Here is a 19,243-nt window from a genome sequence, read left to right as displayed (position 1 = left end):
CTACATAAAACATTCCAGGTTATTATTCACAACTATTAATCCTTCACCAATTTTCAGGTCTTTAAGTTACTGGTCCAAAAGTTCAAATTTCATTTTTTTTAATCATTAAAAAAATCCCCAACAAACCTTCCTTGATAACACTTTGAATTGTGAAGATAATTTTTACTCTACCTTTATGTCTGATAATATCAAGAATATTTAATACTTCAAGAGGAATAGCAGTTACTTGCTTGAAGCATTTAATAGATTATAAAATGACATTGGTGATACTATCACAGAGCTTCATGACAATTCTCAGACACCAAGTAGGGACACTTTAAAAAATCAGTTTTATGGATGAGAAAACAGTTCCTAGAGTTTTGAAGCCTTGCCTTCTACCTGGTGAGTGGAGGGCAAGGCCCTACCTAACTCTAGGGCCCTTTAGGAAATAGTGACATTTTGCTTTGCTCCCAGTGGTTGGTAGTACCAGTATCTACCTTTAAACCCAAGTAAGTAAAAGCTATTTCAAGACCATTACTATTTTGAAAATGTGAATAGTACTCATTTGAGCCTTTTCCTTTTCTCAGATGTTCTCTACAGCACATCTGTCTTGAATATAATGAGCATTAAAAAAAAAATACAGTCGCTTGTTCATGCTTTGTCATTAAGGGTCCCAGTTTAAATTCTCATGAGTTAAAAGTCAGCAGGGCCATATTAAGAGATGGTATAAACTTGAGAATAACCAGCTAAAATTAATCCCTAAAATAATCCCTAAAATAAGGGACCCAGTTTAAATTCTCATGAGTTAAAAGTCAGCAGGGCCATATTAAGAGATGGTATAAACTTGAGAATAACCAGCTAAAATTTAGGTTTCTTGGTACTTGCAAATGAAGAGCAATTGCCTAGTAACTAGCTCTCAGTAGGGTAAGTCAAGAAACTTCTCCTGCAGCTTAGGAGTGGAAGTGGTGGGGTCGTGGCTGAGAAAGCTATTTTGCACTGATTTATCAGTTAGAGTCATGCAGTAGAATATTAGAGGAAGAATCTCCAACCAGAAAACTGCTTAGAGATAAAGTACAGGTCAAGTCTTGTAAATTGTGGAAAAGAGTTTTCAATATTTGTTCTGGAGTGTCTCAAAGTGTGCTGTACATACCCCACCCCCCACACACCCATTTTGCTCCATACTGGTTGCTACACCCCAAAGATGTAAAGGACTAGAAAGAACAAAATGCTTTTCTCATATGAAAGACAAAAAAAGGAGTCTAATGGGGCAAAACTAATACTGAACTTTATTGGAGCTTTTCAAACCATACCAGAAAATTCTCTCCACCTAGGAGCCTTCTATGTCTCTAGAAACAGGAGCCTGAGACTGACCCTCTGGCAGCCCCGAGTCATAGCCCTCCCCCTTGCTGGGCAATGGAGGTGGCACCAAATCTGCCAGACATTTCAAAAAGATCAAACATTTGCTAAGCAATTATGGAAACTGCTGTATTCATACCCTACAGGATTTCCTGTCTTTGGTCGTACAAGACAGATACTCCCCTGGGGAAAAAAAAAGTAGTTAAATACATTTAGGAAGCTCCAGGTGAAGCAGAGTTAAATAAGCATCTATATGACTATGTTCTCAAAGTTTTCAAATACGCTGTTGTGCTTCATGGTTCTCCAGGAGATATGTGGGGTGGATAAGCGGGGTAAATAGAGTTTTCTAAGCATATCTGGCCATAGAGTTCTTTTCTTGAGGTATGTCTCAAAGGCCTAGACTAGAAAACAGCAAATTATAGCTCAAAAGATAGCCTCCTGTTTTGGAAAATAAAGTTCTATGGGAACAGAGCCATACTTGCCCGTTTGCTTTTTGTCTGTTTTTGGTTTTTCACTACAATGATAGAGCTGAGTAGCTGTGACAGAGACTGTGTAGTTAAAAAAGCTAAACATTCACAATCCGGCCTTTTATAGAAAAAGTTTGCGGGCCCCTTACCTAGACTCCTATGGAACACGCTGTGGGAAAGATTAATTCCTAAAGATATGACCATTGGAGGAAGATACACAGTACAAACATCACAACCAAGTTTATATCCCTTATTTCCTATTTATCTTATGCAATAAAACAAATATTTCATTTCATAAAACATTTCTCAACCTCCTCCCACCTCCCCGCTTTGGTCAAGGATGGTATGAGCATCACAGTTGGAAACATATATAGTGTTTCCTCTCTGCCCCTGCTAACATTAAAAACTGCAAGACACCATTAATCCATTTCTGTATGACTCTGCAGCCATTTGCACCCAAACTCCAATGGTATCAAAAAAGGTTTCCTTACTTGACTGGTTCCCATGACTCCCGCTCAAAGCCCCTGTGAATGGATTGTGCAATTGAGGACTCCATCAAATCCACATATCTAACCACAAGTGGGGCAAACAGGTCTTGCAGGTGTTTGTGAAATTTTCCATTGCACAAATTATCTAGAACAGATAAGCAAAAGCTTGGTAAGAACCCACACTTGCTTTATTAGCATACAATGTACATACAGAAAGATTGTCTTCTATAGTAAATACCTTTCTTCTTGGGGATGCGAGAAAAGGAGGGGAGTAAAAGTACATGAAAAGCACCAAGATTCGTGATTAGATCCGTGTGGAAGAAAAATGAATTAAAAAATATTCTACCCATTTGTTTCATTCTTCTAAAAAGGAAAAACAACCATGTTCCTTTAAAAAAAACCAGTAAAAACAATAATCGACAACTGTTTTTTAGGTGTTCCTTGTATCTGCTCCCCTTCTTCCCATTACATTAGCAGAAAGAAAGAACATTCTGTACCCTTCCCCTCCTTCATCCCTCTTCTTGGAAGGAAGGTCTATTTTATGGCTATGTGTTGTTGTAAGATACTGAAGCGCTTGGGGCGATATTTAGCTAGAAATTGTTTTTCATCTAGAAAACATCTTTCAATAAAAAATTTCAAAATGTGAAGAGGTTAAGTTAATTAGCTTGTTCAAAAGCAAGTAAAACAAACCAGCAGGAGTACCACTTATCACACTGCTCTTGGGTTCTCCTGCCTAGTTAAGAGAGGGCTTTGGTGCAACAGGACATTTGTTGGAAGAAAGAGAAGGGCCATCAGCTGTTAAGTTTGATTTTTGTAAAGCAATAGGAAAACTATGAAGAGGTTTCACCAGCCTGTGGTCTGACTGGGCCAAAGACATTTTAGCCATCTGTTTATCTGCTTGACTTAGGAAAGTCAACCAAAGATAATACATACAGTCGGTACGGAGAAAATCATTCAGCAGTTGAAACAGTGGAAAACTGTCCCACGTGTCTGGGGGCTGCACCTCCAACGCTGCATCCATGTCCACTGCAAACAGTGACAGGAACGTCTCTGCGTGCTCCACCATTAAGTCTGACCACCATGCGAAGGCCTTTGAGATTTGGCAGAGAAACAACAGACAGAGAGGTGATGAGCTTCTCTCTCCAACCTAAGACATGAAGTCAAGCCCTCACTGGTCAAGATTATTTGTGCATCAGCAGGGTTTGGTAATTTTATTGTAAAAAGAACAGCATTTTTGATACAATGGGGCCTCTCAGCGTCCCAAGGCCATGCTTTTCATCATTCCAGGCCTGCCTCAGAAAGTCTTTATTCGGACCTGCTGGTCGAGGATGCAGCTGTGGAAAGGACAGACATGGAACTTCTGTTCAATTTACAATAATCCAGTAAGTTTGGATTCATGCTCTTTGTCACTGTTGTTGGCTAGATCTTGCTATAAGGTATTCGAATTTGGGAGTTTCTTCACTGTGTTTATGGGTTTTCTGCTGGTCTAACTTGAAAATTTGCAGTTAGGGTTTACTTATATCTACAATTCTGGGCTTCATTATCTGTGGTCTCATACAAGCTCAGCAACTCTTATTTCTCTATGCATTGGTCATGTTACTCCTATTTTATTCCAGGTCACCAAACATTTGATTCAAAATCTCTTTAAGTGGGGAGCCTCTGGTTTTGCATCCTGTCTGTAGGAAAGATCAGGTGTAAGCTAGGAAACACTAAGATTAGGACTTATTTTTCTGAGGGTTGGACACATATGTATATTGAAAACCAAAAAATATCAGTGAAGTAACTCATTTTCATGCACGTGGGTCCTTGGAAATCATTGTGCAGGGTCTCAGGGGCAACATTCACATCGGACTGGGCCAGATGTGAATGCCATTCGAAGGCACGCATGCATGGTGACTAATCATTTCTGGCAGGGAGCATGCAGAATGAGTGGCGGTGTCAACAGGTCCTTTTTTTTTTTTTTTTTTTTTTTTTTTTTTTTACTGATTTCAAAGAGAGCGGAGAAACAAAAACAAATTGCCAGCCCCTTCTTGTCCCCCACCTCCCCACCCAAAGCCGTAAAGTATTTACATTGGAAACACTTTCCGGAGCATTCACCAAAAAAAAAAGATGGGAAGGCGTTTGGAAACATGAAAGATGATTATGGAGATAATTCCATAAATGAAAGAGTTTGTTCAATGGCCAAGCTCTTGTGATATTTATTAGTTGTTTGGGGATATTCTAACAGCCACTAGGAGGCAGAGTAGGGGTCCACCTCTCTTCTTTCATGAGATTTCATTTTACTTACTTCTCCTTTATCAACATGTGGCTGGTTTGCAAATTAAATGGAAAAAATCAAGTCATGGACCATTCTGCAAGGTCAGCTTGGCTGGAAATAGACACCTGCTGTTTCCATTTTAATTTACACTAAAACCTCACTGATTCAGAGAATGAGAGAAGAGAGGTGCTCATCTGTCAGCAAGAAAGCCTAAATTATGGGGTTTTCTAAAAAGAGGTATCATTTTACTGCTTTCAAATGCAGTCTGTAATCGGGCACCAAAGTAAAAGGTATTTGCTGGTTACCATACCGATGTATCATAAATGTAGAAGCTTTTAAAAACTTCTAATAATTGTAGACAAATTGACCTATAAAGTGAAGTCAAAGAGAAGTTCTCACTTCAGAGGTCCTGGGATGAAACTTATGAGAGATCCTTTAGAATTTCCAGAGAAAGTTGAGATCACGTCAAACATTCTACTTAAGAAAAGTCGCAACAGCTGCATCTGCCGTTGAATTGTCAAAGGCATTTGTGTCTGAATCGATGAGGTTTTATTGCAGTTTTACTACCTCAGCATAAGAGCCCTGGGGTTTGGCCTGGCTCCACTGACTACCTGACTAAACCCGGGGGAGGAAGAAATCCTCCAGCCTACTCCCAGCGCTCTCCCAGCCATCTGTCTTTTAGGCAGAGACCTTCTAAATATTCGAACTTGCTGGAGTCCCATCCCCAACCCTGTATGGAGTGATGAATCTCATCAGTCCTAATGCAGGATATTTGTAAAGTTCACAAAGGCACACCAAATGTTGGCTGGAACTCATTCATTAGTTCTTTGATTAGCTTTATATCTTCAGGGTGAGTCCAAGTAACAGTTACTGGGGAGACTGATTTGCCTTCCCAGACATGAATATGCTCTAGGATGACAGGAAAAAACAAAACACAGAACAAAAAAAACAATTCTAAATGTCTGAAATTAAAAATGTCTTAGCCCAACCTCATATACGGTTCTTACCAAGTTGATTTAGAAGTTGCAAACCAGAGACATTAAGAAACACCCACTTCTACTATCTATTGATAACTTGGTCCTTCACTGGAATTTAATAAAATTGAGAAATTATCTATAGTTGTTGCATTAATAGTCATGTAGATAGGCAGCCCTACAAAGAAAAATGATTACTGCAATGTGAATTATCAGTTGGAAGTCTGGCACAGAAACTTAGGATTCTAGGATGAAGATAATTTAAATATAGTAGTTGTAGGAGAAATGAAGACCAAATCTATTTCTGTACACTCAAGGTCATTCCTCCAGAACTTCATCATCAAACCTGACTCTCCGAGAAGGAGAAAAACATTCTGGCAATGGTAAACCCAAACCAAACCAAACCAAACCAAACCAAACCAAACCAAACCAAACCAAAAAGCCACTATCATAATTTCAATCAAAGGAGCAGAATCTGTGTGACTGGGTAGACAAGGCAAGCTTTCAAATGAAAACAAAACAAAACCAAAAAACCACCCAGACCCAACAACTACATTTATTTTATGCTTGCTCACACAGGTGAATGCTGTTTTTGTTACCTGAGTTAACTCAAAGTTTGTGAGCATCTAAAGTCTTTGGAAATCTTTTCCAAAGACAACAGGGAGGTTTACTTTGGCTTTTAATTACTTACCTGGTGCATTTCATTATTTAAAGGAAAAGATGTATGCTTTAGAAAAACAGTCCACCACACTGAACACATTGTATATTCTGTACACAAACTACATGTATATATGTACCCCTTTGTATACCACAATACATATATACATATACATACGTATACATAGAGAGAGAGATTGGAAAGGTGGAGCAATGGTACACGAAGGCATAATTCCTGTGTGAATAACTTAGGCTCTGAGAGCAGAACTGAGCTGAAATTACGAGGTAAATAAGGCAGCTGCTACTGTATTGTGCCTGGGTGTATGTGTGATGCATTTCTAGCTGATAAGTATGTTTTTTTCTTAGGGCATTTATTTACCTTGATTGGAATTAAAAATGGTTCTAAGGATTATTGTTTTCTTGGTAGGTGAGGTCAGTCTGCTTGTCACTTTCATTTGTGTGGTACCACCAAACAGCACAGATCTATAGCCAAGATTCATGCTCAGGATTTAGCAATTTTCTAGAGTTTATTGAGCACTCAGAATATACAGTGAGCACTGGTCAGTGGAAAAAAACCTTCATACTTCATTCTTTGGGCAGCAAAGATACCAGAGCAAATTCTACCTCTTGTTGTAGAGGTAGTTGTAGCACAGGGGCTGTTGACCCAGCTATACCTAGAAATCAGTTGGGCAGCTTTTAAAAATTACTAATAGCAGCCCCTCCCCATGAGATTCTGATTAAGGGAGCTGGGGTGAGACCATGGCATCAGCCATTTTCAAGAGCTTCCCAGGTGATTGCAAAGACCACTCTACCTTGAAATGAGCCCATTCTTTCACCATATGCTGTCTGTGCCACTCATTTGGTACTTTTCACATAGATTTTGTCCTTTTCATGATCACATATTCATATATTTTGCTTTCTTAGCAATTTGTCCCTAATAAGACAACAGCCAAGCTTTGTTGGGAACTTACTATATTCCAGGCATAACTCCAGATACTTTACTTAATGTGGCCTTCCATCCCAACGACGACCATCTGAGGTAGATTCCATTGTTATCTCCCATTTACAGGATTAGACCGGTTAAGTCACCAGATTGAGATCACAGAGCAATGAGGAGGTAAAGCCGGAATTCAAACTTGGGCTTCTCTGGCATGGAACCTGAGCTCTTGGCCACTCTGCCCTGTATTGTTTGAAGGCCAAGACCACCTTATGACTCCTTGTCCTTCCAAAAAGCACTGAGGTAGTAGCCTCAGTGTACAGTAGATAGGTAGCTTTTGACTGATGAATGAAATTTTTGTGATTGGGTGAAATTAGTAATTCAGGAAATAATCTTGTACATTTATCTAAAACCAAACTGAGTCTCCAAATTCCAATGTATGCTGAAGCTTTCAGTTGTAACTTCCCAAGTTAGTAAATGAAAACAGAATTGAATTTATTTCTGCTCTATTTATTTACCCTGAATGGCTTTTGGATGTGTAAGATTAAAATATTTTTATGATGATGGTTATCAGGGCAGCTTAAGATGATGATTAGCACTTACTGAAAGATGGGCTTTTTGGAAAAGAAAAGAAAAATGTCTTCTTTGGCCTATCAACTTCCCTTTGGTACCTCTTTTGAATAATTTGGGAAAATATCCATCTTTCCTTAGCCTGTAGCAGCCTCAGAGTACAACAGGATTACAAATTAAGTATGTCTGTCATTTTTCTTCTTTTACTTAAAAGCACAGCAGCACTGCTGTAACCGGGGAAAACGATCCTCTTCTCAGCCGTGTCTGCAGAAATGTGTAGATTTGGTTTGACATCGTGGGAAAAGCCTCAACATCCCGATTAGGGGAAGGCCTCTGAAGATGGTCTGGTGGACACCCAGAAGGAACATACTTACCGTCCCTTAAACTTCATGGGCCCCCAATCTGAAGAGGACATCCTATAGGATGGAGTCGAAAAAAATTCTAGCCCAACTTAATTTTGTATGTCTGGAGGCATGTCCATGTTCGGAGGGTGTTGATTTGGGTCCTCTTCTCCTTCCTGGCTGTGCAGTGCTGGGTGCTTTGGATATAGTTACACTCACCTCAAGGGGTCTTCACCCCATTCTTAAGAGGGTTTTTGGGGAAAATATGATTCTTTGGCACTCTCTCTATATATAAATACTGTATATATGATTCACATACAGACAGTTGTAGAGGAAGATTAGTATCACTCTGGCCAGCTACTGGTTACTACAGTTGGTACTCATCTGCTGTGAGAAAGGGAAGTACAGACGGACATAGGAAACTAAGACAGGCTAAGGACAGAATCCAGGCAGGTGGGAGGCGTGTGTTGGGATGTAACTGCAGTTGTTGTTAGGTCTATCAATCGCTTCATGCACGCACAAGAGAACCCCCACATTTACCCTGCCGTGGAGGGCCACCATTTCACAAGCAGTCCACTGGAAGTTGCTGTTACATTCCTTGGGTCAGTGTTAGAAAGCAGGAGCACCCAGGAAAAGTCCCAGTAGAAGACATGGTACTGGAAGGGCATGCACAGACTATGACAGCAGGTGGCTGGCTCATTCGGTTTAGTCACATACCTCTTTTCCCTGCCACGATCAGCCGTGATTGAGTGGAACAGTAGAAAAACAGGGAGGAAATTTAAATATGCAATCAGGCATTAGTCGGGACGATTGGATTTATGGTGTATTATATATTATTTAACTACACTGTTAATTCTCATTTATCATGGGAATGATCATTTTAAAGTGCTTGAGAACTTGCTTTTATGGAATGCCTTGTTTCCCCTTTTGCTGTAGTATTAACTGGAGAGGAAGAGTGACAATTAGTGCAGTCTTCAAAAAGGTTATTTTAAGAGCAATGATTTTAAATCTCAGTTTTGAGACAAGAACTGATAAAATAGTTTGACAATAATGGAATCTTGGAATCTTTTTTTTTTTTTTTTAAGGGTTGTGTTGTTTAAGTCCTTACAGGTATGGGATTTAGTTAGCTTTGAAATCCCTTAGTTTACAATGATTATCAAATGATCTTTTTGACTGTGGTTCATAAGAAAAAAAAAAAGAAGAAAAAGTAAGCTGTATCTATTAAGATGTATGTTGGCAATTCGACAGGTTGAACAACACAGAATAATTTGCTGCCATCACTGCATTTAGCAACCTAGGTCATCTGAGATTAACAAATGAAGACACTAGTGCAAGCAGAGAGTAAATTACAGAGATAAATTCAAAAACATGGCCTGTGATCCACACACCAAATAAAATAAATAGAAACAACAGGGTCGCAACAATGACAACCACAGAAGACCAAAAGTATTTTGTGTATTCTGGACAATAACCATATGCTGCTTGAATAAATTGTCTTTAAAATATACTCACCTCTTTTGCTTGTTGCTAGAAACATCTGAAAACTTAAGCTGAAATGGATAACACACAACCACTTTTTGCTTGTTTTACCCAACCTTCCAAAAGCTTCTCCTTTCCTTCTTCCCCTTTCCTCCTCTTTGCAAGGCCAGTTAAAAGAAAATGCGTGTTAAGGCATCTTGTTCGTGTCACTGATAGGATTAGTTCTGCACTTTCCATCTAAGGGACACCCAAAGAGACATTTACCCGCCATGCCTGCTCACCTCTGCGTGGTGCTCCTCATTCTGTTGGAGAACCTCAATGACTAGTTCAGCAAGGCGAATTGTGTCTTCGAGCTTTTTGGCAGGAGTGATTAACCGGCCTACATTTTCTGTAGTACAAGAATTTATGTTAAAATTCAGCGAACACTTCAGGCTAGTCTTGTGGCCATTAGAACTAGTGGATAAGAAATGTCAAATAGTCACCGATTTCTTTTTTAAAGTTTCATGCAAATGTTAAGTGCCACGTAATTAGTAGTGAGCAAACCATAAAGCCATTTTGTTATTATCACCATCGTTATTAGAATACATATGAAGAAAAAGCAGTGCTCCAGCTTCAAATTTGCATGGTAAGCTATCTTAAGTTTATGACAGCCCATTTCAAATTTAGTGACATTTTGTACACACGTTCTTTAAAGACAGCATAAACATACTATCTCAGATCGCTCTCTAGACTGCTGTAACCTTTGTTTCCTGCATTTTTGTCTGAACATTCAATACTACAGCATTGTTTTTCATTACACGTCTGCACGTTTAACACGTATGGGAATGTTCACTTTGAACAAACAGAATCAAAGGTCTGGCTGTTTTAAGTTGCCCAGGGAGGAGACCGAAAGTTAAGGGACATTCCTGGGCCATTAGGTAGAAGGCAGCACAGAACCATTAAAAGGGTGTTGGGGGTAGATTACTGGACGAACTGGTGGTAGTCTGTGCCACCTGTTGGTACAATTGAAATTTTATCAGGTGGGTGGCAACAATGTGCTTGGAACTGTTTCTTTGTTTTTAGTTTTTATAGTGTTGAAAGCCTTGTGTTTTTATGTGACTCAAGAACAAATTGGACCCTGGCTGATGTTGAGTTTTTTGTAGAGCTCAACTCATGGATATTTGATAAGGTCATTATGCTACCACAAATTAAGAACTTTTCTCCTGGGGGGAAAACAGTAATATCTAAAATATAAAGGTTTTCAGCCAATGAAACTGCTTGAATTTAACCAGTCTGCACTCACAGGGGATCTTTTATTTCATGCTGAAACCTTCAAACTTTGAAGCCTCAGAGTCATATGGAACACAAAAAGTGTAAGAGCAATAACGACCCATTAGTGTGAGTCCCTAGGCAGGTATATACGTGCATAGAAAGACTGCCAAAACTTATTTTTATCTTTTCATCTAAAGCAGATATATTTAGGCTTCAGGTTTTTCTAGCTAAGGGATATTATTCAATACCTCACAGGAAGGTTTTGTTGTTTGCATTGTTGTCTTGGGGTGGATGGGGTTTAAACAAAATCTTGGGTGATTGCTAATTTACAAAAGAAATTTAAGAGAGTTGTAGAATTTTCCTTCATACATTTCTTAGGTAGGAGATGAACATGTCAAATGATTAGTAATCTGGGTTTAATAATGAAAAACAAATTGTGTGAAGCACTATGCAAAAAGAGTGTCTCAGCCAATGGAAACTAAGAATGGTAGATAGGGTTGGGTATGATTGTCAAGGTACTTAAAGTTTTAGTCCAACAAGGTCCAATGATTGGTGTGAAAGTGGCTTTCTGGATTTAGGCCAATGGATTCTACTGGGCACAGGTGGAAATGTGGCTGGATATGGCTAGGGCATGAAGTGGGGGAGCAGCGGGGAACATAAATATACAGATCAGGTGGGGAATATCCAACACTCAAAAGAAGGAAATGTGCAGAGTTTAGGGTTGGTTGACTCATTGCCTGGTCCAGAGTAATAAATACGTGGGGAGAGAATGAGTGACAAGATTGACTTCTATGCTTTGGGGGCACCTAGCCCATGTATAATTTCATAAATGGGCTATCATAATTTTATCAGTAGACTTTCAGGCATTTCTACAAACATACTGTGTATATATGTTTGAGTAATATGTGTAGAATGAGGTATTTGCATTTTGATAGTAAATATGCATAAGCTACTATTTTTTATTAGTTGGTATTCACATTTACACATCAATTTGCAAATTCCTCATCCTATGCTTATTACCCATTCGACACATACACCCACATACACACGTCACACACTTACATACATTTTCTATAAACCAGACAAGCCTGCACATTAATACAAATCTGCCGGAAATCCCACTTGGGGCACATCTTTGAAATCTCTAGCTTTAAGAATAAAGAACATTGTCCTTTGGGTGGAACACTCACCACATCTAGGGGAATTATAGGTATACGTGACATATGATATAGACATGAAATAATTCCCACCAATATTTTTATGTATTTTCATTTAAGGACTGAATGATTTCTGTGTTTGGAGAAATCCAAGATGCTTAAACTAGGACCACCTGAAGATTTGTTTTAATATGCAGTACTCTTAGATTGACTACAATATATATTGATAGATACACATAAGTGTATATGTGCATGCAGCCCTTCTAAGTGTGTGCACATGTACACAGATATGTGTATGCCTGATGTATATATACAAACAGTATGTTTAATAAAACCTTTTGCAATTTTACTTTAACACGCAACCATTAAAATAAGCAGGTTAAGGATCCTTTAATCTAGGATGCTTGATCTTCCAATTAACCCATGTAACAGACTTTCATTTACTTTTAATTAGCTGCAATACCATTATCTATAGATCAAGCCACTTTATTGAGACACAGCACTATTTTCTTCTTCATTTGCATATCTAACTGACTAGCTAAGTGGCAAAAATGGCACTAAAAACAACTTTTCTAAGATGTTGTCTTTAAAGAAAATATCGTGTAAAATCCTCTAGCACATCCTCCCTCCCCCCTATCAGAGGTCAAGGAGAAATTTGTGCTTAGACATGATTTTTTTTTTTGTCACTTCTGCTGTCTTGAAATGGATTGCAACGTTCCTATCACCCAATCTTGTACTAGCTGGAGCACTGAAGAAGGGGAACTAAAACTACCATATACTTAGTAAACATTTCATACAACAGAATTGAAGCTCATAACATATAAAAAAAAATCATCATGCAAAATGTTATGCAACAACAATGTTATTTTGTGCTGACATTGAGATTTGAAAATGTTGCATATGTCAGACATAGCTAGACAAAAAAATGTGGACATTTGGAAATAAATGCTCTCTTTCGACTGTCTTAAAACCTACAGTGTCAAACTCGAGAGCCTGAGCCTCAGCTTAGTATTCCAAACCGAAACAAAATTTCAAGAAGAAAAATGAACAGAAAAGCAAACTAAGCTAGGAAGCTGCTGAATAAAGTAATGGTAGAAGTTTACGGTACTTGGTTTTGGCCTAGGCATGCCTTTGAGCCTCTGATATAACATGCTGGTCTGCTTTTGGGTGGGTGGAGGAGGCCCAGGAGGTGGCGGGGGAGCTGCTCAGGAAGGTGAGGAGAGACAGTAAAAAAGGAAAGAGACAATGTGACTTTCACAAAGGTGACAAGGAAGATGACGAAGTCTGAAAAGAGCAACCAAACAAGCAACAATGATGAAACACAGATGGAGAGCTGCTGATTTCTTGGAGTCACTGCAATCTTACAGAGGTACGACATTGTGACAAGGGACAGGACTCTTACCAGCATCACCCGTACCACCCTACCCGTACACTCATAGGCTGAATACGAACACGGGATACCTCTCTCCAGATGGGTATACATGAATGATGGTAGCAGGATCATTGACAGAAAGAAGATACACTTTTGTTCAATGAAGAACGCCTCTATGTGAATAGCTCCTTCCTCTTTCCAATGAGCAGACTTGATGGATCTGGCTTCTCACTCTCAATATGCTACTTAACTTTCTTATGTAACGTTCCACCTTCTCCTTAAACCCCTCTGTGCTTCAGGTTCCTCAGCTATGAAGTGAGAATATTAGTATCTTTCTTTACGTACCTTGTGGGGCTGATGATAAGAGCAAATAAAACAATGTGTGGACAGAGCTCTGTAAAAAACCTAAGGTGCCTACAAACATTTACTATTCTTCCCAACACTGTGAGAAGGCAGGAATTAATTGCTTTACAAAAGCAGATGAAGGGCCATTATTAGTTCAAGTGAGCTAGGGAATATTCTTGCTCCCTTTGTGGAATTTCAACATGTCAAAATCTGTCATTTTGGGGAAAAATGTGTGGTATCTGATTGTTTCCAGCTCATTTAATTATTTTCAATTTGGAATTCTCATGGCTTTTATATTGTGGGTTGAATCATATATAAAAACTTGCCAGCTTATCAAATATGTTACTTGCTATTCCAAATGTTAGAATACTGTAATCAGCACTTGACCCATCTGTCATGTGGTTTACGATATCAGCACAGCAAACATCCTATAACAATAGTCTCTCCTTCAATACAGACACAGAGCACTATAAGCTTCTAGAGTTCTCTCTCTTTAATGAGTGTCTCATTAACCTTAGACCTGCTCCTTTTTAAGAGTTCCTCATTTATAAAGCAATCTGTATGGTGAGGGGGGACACACTACATTGCCAAGTTTGCTTCTTGGTTTGCTTGAATTTTCAACTGGGAAAATGAATCTTACTGCAGGCTTATAGGAAATGGAATTCTAGCAACATTAATAAAAATATGAGAAATAAGGCTAAATATAATACTCTGGTGAAACCATCTATTGGAAGCAAAAGTTGATGAGGTCTTTTGCTTGTGGATGGGACCCCCTCAGTGTTTTGAATGCAAGACTTAAAAAAAAAATTACCAGTCTCCTCTTATTTAGATCTTTTGTTTGGAAAAAAACTGTGCCTAAGTAGAATTGCAAAAAATCAGTGTGGAATTAAAGCTATTTAAGGGAAGGCAACTACTGATGCTTTCTTTATGAAAAAGTACTCCATATTCTAATCTGTTTGTTAAAATCTGGTTTTCCACCTACAGCTGTACTGAAAGTTAGGTACATCTCTGGTAACTCGTCCTCATGGCTCTTTCAATGTTACCTGAGCATGCCATTTTCATGGTGACTTCTTATTCATTCTCACCCAGAGAGCTGAGCCTGTGTAGAGAAACACTTGTCCTGGTAGTTTATAAAACAATGATGTGTCCCCCGGGCTGATCCAGAACCACCCCCCATCCCCCACGAGGCAGCCAATACATATTTCAGCTCAGTGGGTCTTGATAAAAATTCGTAAAGGGATTCCCTCCTGCCAACTGCCTGTCCAGAATTCTGACAGTGAGGTTTGCCACCATAGAAAAACAAGCTCCCTATTTTTTTTTTCTTCACAGAGCAAAACAAAAACATCATACCTTGGTTTCCAACTTCATTTACCCAATTACCACTGCTCATGTTTACACAATTAAATCTGCTTGGCTTCCAGAGAGAGAGTTAAATGTGACTGCAGAAAAACAAAAAGAGAATTCCTCTACATGCTCAGCTAAGCCAAGGAAGAGAAGCATCCAGGAGCGAGAGACACTCCAATTAGCCCTTAAATAACCTGACCATCTCTGCTTCCAACGAGGGAATTGCCAGTCCCTGAAATATCACGAGAGATGGATATGGTTGATGGAAAACCCACTTACTACCAAGTTCCAACCTACTGATGTGTTACTGAAGATGCCAGTATTAGTATTATGTTATCACTGGAAATAACTAGCCTGTAGCAATTTGCTACTATTTAGGAGTGGGTGGGTGGGTGGGGACAAGAGCTAGAGTAGGAAGAGAAAGCTAAGTAGATTGCCACGTCCCCCTTTCCAGAGTACACCGCCTCTCTAAAATCATGGCTCCATGGACCGCACATTTGCTGTAAGGTAACATTTCAGCATAATTTCTTCAGTGAAGTTAACTATTATGTACATTTGATGCCTTGCATCTTCATCACTCCCTTTCAGAAGATTTCATCCCTACCACAGCAAAGCATATGGTAATAAAGATGTGGATGAATCAAAGGATCGATTTCTCCACTCTTCATATAGCTATTTTTGTCTCTTCCCTATAAGGACATGGGCAGCATGGTCTATACATTCTATCTCCAAAATGTCTCTTCATTTTGTCTTTCACTGTATTAGGTCATGTGCCCACACTCTTGCCGATGGCATAGACATGCAATTCATCTCGCCATCTCCACCTCAACTGTTGCTAAAGACTGCCAGGCAGCTTTTAGTCCCTTTTTTCCTCTGAAGTTCATTGCCTATGCGCAGCCAGAGTGACCTTGTAAAGTGTATATCTGAGCCTGTCATACTCCTGCTCAGAAGCCCTTACGAGATCCCTTCATAACAAGAGCTATACCTTCATATGCGATAGCAAGAGAGTGCCTTTATAACAAAGGTCCATCTCCTCTGTTGATACCTCTACATGAGCATATATGGCCCTTAAAAATAGCCAATTATATTCAATGTCAGTCTCTCCCTATGCCCAATGAATTTTGTATTTCTAGGGGCTAAAGCGGTTCCTGGTCCAGAGTCGGTCCTCAAATACTTGTGGAAGGAAATCCTCAGTGAATCTACCCAGTGCAGTGCTTTCCTGGAAAAGCAAATGGCTCTGTAGTTGCATCATGCGTATAGCTATACAATAACATTATCAGTTACCAACAGACCCCGGTTACTTAACAAATATACTAAACTCAATCACCAAATAGTAAACATTGTAACTTAAACTTCCAAACCAGAGAACAACTTTGGGTGTCTTGATGCAATTAAAAATGGCTTAAGGTCATTTAAAATATTTTTATTTCAGTTACATTACATCAACAAGGAAAAAATAATACTATTATGTTTCTTCTCCAGTTTGGTATCTCTAGACCCCCAATCAGTCTCTGAAGATTGAACTGTTGCACCTAAGAAAAATGAGCTTAATTTTGGGTATACTGGACATCTGTTATTTGTGTATGAATAGTAACCTTCCCCAGGAGAATTGCTTCTCTACGCCATGTGGTTTTGGTGGGAATGTCAAGGAATATCCACAAATACAAGGACAGTCATATGAGCCAAGCCAGGCCAATCACAGCACTGCAATCGATCATGGGTAACATGATTGGCTCGGGGATTAACATGTGACTCAAGCTGGGCCAATGAGGCCCTTCTCTGGAACATTATACAATTGCCTGGAAAGAAAAATTCTTTTTCCTTTAGGGTCATCTGCTAGGACAAAACCACGTTGCTCCCAACTCCCCTATCATGACTCCCAGTCACATTAAAGAAGTCTGTCAGCAGTTGGAGAGATCAAAACACACTAAAATTCTTTATCCCTGAGTCAGTTCCTCCGTGCACTTCCTAGTTACCTGGGGCGGGGCAGGGCGGGGCAGGGCGGGGGGAGGGGTACAGAAATTCCCTTTTCTTGCTTAAGATTTTTGAGTTTTTTATTTTATTCTTTTTGCCACTCGCTATAGCAAGAATCCTACTTTATTTTATTTTTTATTATTTTTTAAAAGATTTTATTTATTTATTTGACAGAGAAATCACAAGTAGGCAGAGAAGCAGGCAGAGAGAGAGTAGGGGAAGCAGGCTCCCCACTGAGCACAGAGCCTGATGCGGGGCTCGATCCCGGGACCCTGGGATCATGACCTGAGCCAAAGGCAGAGGGTTCAACCCACTGAACCACCCAGGTGCCCCAGCAAGAATCCTACTTTAATTATTAAATATCCATGTAGTCCCGAACTAAGCTTTTACGTATATGGCCACAAGCTTTTTGGGGCAGGATCTTGGGGGCATCTGAAAGGATGGTCAATAGAGGCAAACACTTCAACAAGGACAGGAATACTCCTGATAGTTCCTCCTGGGGAGCCAGCCCTCGACTTCGAGGACATCTCCTCTTGGGAATGTTTCAAGACCCTGGCTTAGGCAAAATCTTGCAGTACCTTACATTTCCCTTTACCATAGTCAGCAGAATGTAATTATTTGTTTTACACTTGTGTCTCTACCTTATCATAAGCTCCCAGGTAGGGACCATGACTGCTTTTGCTTATTGCTCTGGGAACTTACTGCGTATTTAACAAATATATGTAGAGCTATATTGCAATGTTTTATTTTGAAGTTTATGATAAAAGGACAAATCAACATCCCCCTAGATTTCACTGACATCCCAACTGTAATCCCTGGATCAGTAGCTTCAGCACCATGTGGGAGCTTGTTAGAAATGCAGATTACCAGGTCCCAACAAAGACCTACTAGATCAGAATCTATGTTTTTTATTTTTTTTATTTTTTTATTTTATTTTATTTTTTTTAAAGATTTTATTTATTTGACAGAAAGAGATCACAGTAGGCAGAGAGGCAGGCAGAGAGAGGGGAAGGGAAGCAGGCCCCTGCTGAGCAGAGAGCCCGATGTGGGACTCGATCCCAGGACCCTGAGATCATGACCTGAGCCGAAGGCAGCGGCTTAACCCACTGAGCCACCCAGGCGCCCCAGAATCTATGTTTTTTAATAAGATCCTCAGGGATCTGTATGAACATTGAAGTTTGAAAAGCATTTTTTATATTCTGTTTCTGAAATAAAATAGCATGTCTACACTACACATTTGGATTTAAAAGTTTATTTCTAAATAAAATAAATAATAACAGCTAATATATATATAATGAGTATTTACTATGTGCCAGGTAGTGTGCTAAAATCTTTATTTGGAATATGTGTTTAGATCTTCCCAGCATCCATCATCAGCCTCTTCTACAGAAAATAAAAATGAGGTTTTTAAAGAAGTTAAAAAAAAACTCATTGGACTCCAAATAGTTATTTAAATTTTTGGTGTAACAATTCCTGAGTGCTCAGGCTGGTTCTGAAGTAGTATTTTCTTGGAGCTGTACATAAAGGTTGTTAAGATGTGAATACTGGACATCATCAGCAGTCATACTGAAAACTCATGCCGGTTAATGGATTGCAGGTGGGGCCATTATCTTGTGGCTGAAAGATAAGGTAGGGCATGGGGTGGGGGATCCTGAGTATGTGCAGGACCTTGGACCTCTGGGAAGTTTCACCAGAGATAGGAAAAGATATAAAGTGTCGACTACAGAATCTGCTTGGCAGTCCTTTGGATGCTTTTGACCTGCTCTAACAAGTTTCTATCAATTGTAGGAAAAAAAACAAGTCCTCAGTTTTTTGTCTATCTTAGAGAATCTCAACTGCTAAGAAATTTCCCCATGAAAGGATTTTGACAATGACCTGGTTCCAGAAAAAACTGCTCTGGGTTTTGTTTGTTTGTTTTTTGTGGCCTTCCTGGATCAAAAGTTGTAGATATTTTGGAACTTAGTCACTGAATGAATGGGTATTGTCCCAGTTGGAAAGGCTGCACAGTGGAAAGAAATAGAAAGGGTTGTTTTTTGTATTTAGAAAGATCTGCATTCAAGTCCTTCTTGAGAAAGTCACTTATTCTCTCTGAATTTGTAAAAGGGGCAATAATAAAGCCTTATTCACAGGAGTAAGATAAGATTAATTATATCCTCCATGTAAAGTCTTTAGCATAGTGCCTGGGCCCATAGTTGGGGTGTCTGTCTGTCTATCCATCTATTTAATCATATAAATCCTTGGCATATTTGAAGGAAAAATTGTTTTATTTCAAGTTCCAGTAGAATCCTTATGATG

General features: G+C 39.3%; 1 protein-coding gene across 25 annotated transcripts in view; it reads right to left on the bottom strand.

Moving 5' to 3' along the window:
* The window catches only part of CADPS (calcium dependent secretion activator), a 472,977-nt gene that overhangs the window by 92,657 nt on the left and 361,077 nt on the right, over window positions 1-19,243 (bottom strand). For 8 of the 25 annotated variants that reach the window (XM_044253242.1, XM_044253245.1, XM_044253244.1 and 5 more), the window contains 5 exons: window positions 9,787-9,893; window positions 8,744-8,752; window positions 4,578-4,598; window positions 3,224-3,380; window positions 2,294-2,435 (listed from right to left, as the gene is read on the bottom strand). In XM_044253242.1, the coding sequence (XP_044109177.1) occupies window positions 2,294-2,435; window positions 3,224-3,380; window positions 4,578-4,598; window positions 8,744-8,752; window positions 9,787-9,893 (436 nt within the window). The remainder of the gene's footprint in view (window positions 1-2,293; window positions 2,436-3,223; window positions 3,381-4,577; window positions 4,599-8,743; window positions 8,753-9,786; window positions 9,894-19,243) is intronic. The other 17 variants (XM_044253247.1, XM_044253258.1, XM_044253260.1 and 14 more) reach the window with 3 other exon arrangements.

Source organism: Neovison vison, chromosome 6 (genome assembly GCF_020171115.1).
Source record: "Neovison vison isolate M4711 chromosome 6, ASM_NN_V1, whole genome shotgun sequence".
Taxonomy (NCBI): Eukaryota; Metazoa; Chordata; class Mammalia; order Carnivora; family Mustelidae; genus Neogale; species Neogale vison.
The sequence above is the reverse complement of the archived record's forward strand: the minus strand, read 5'-3'. Positions and strand labels throughout refer to the sequence as shown.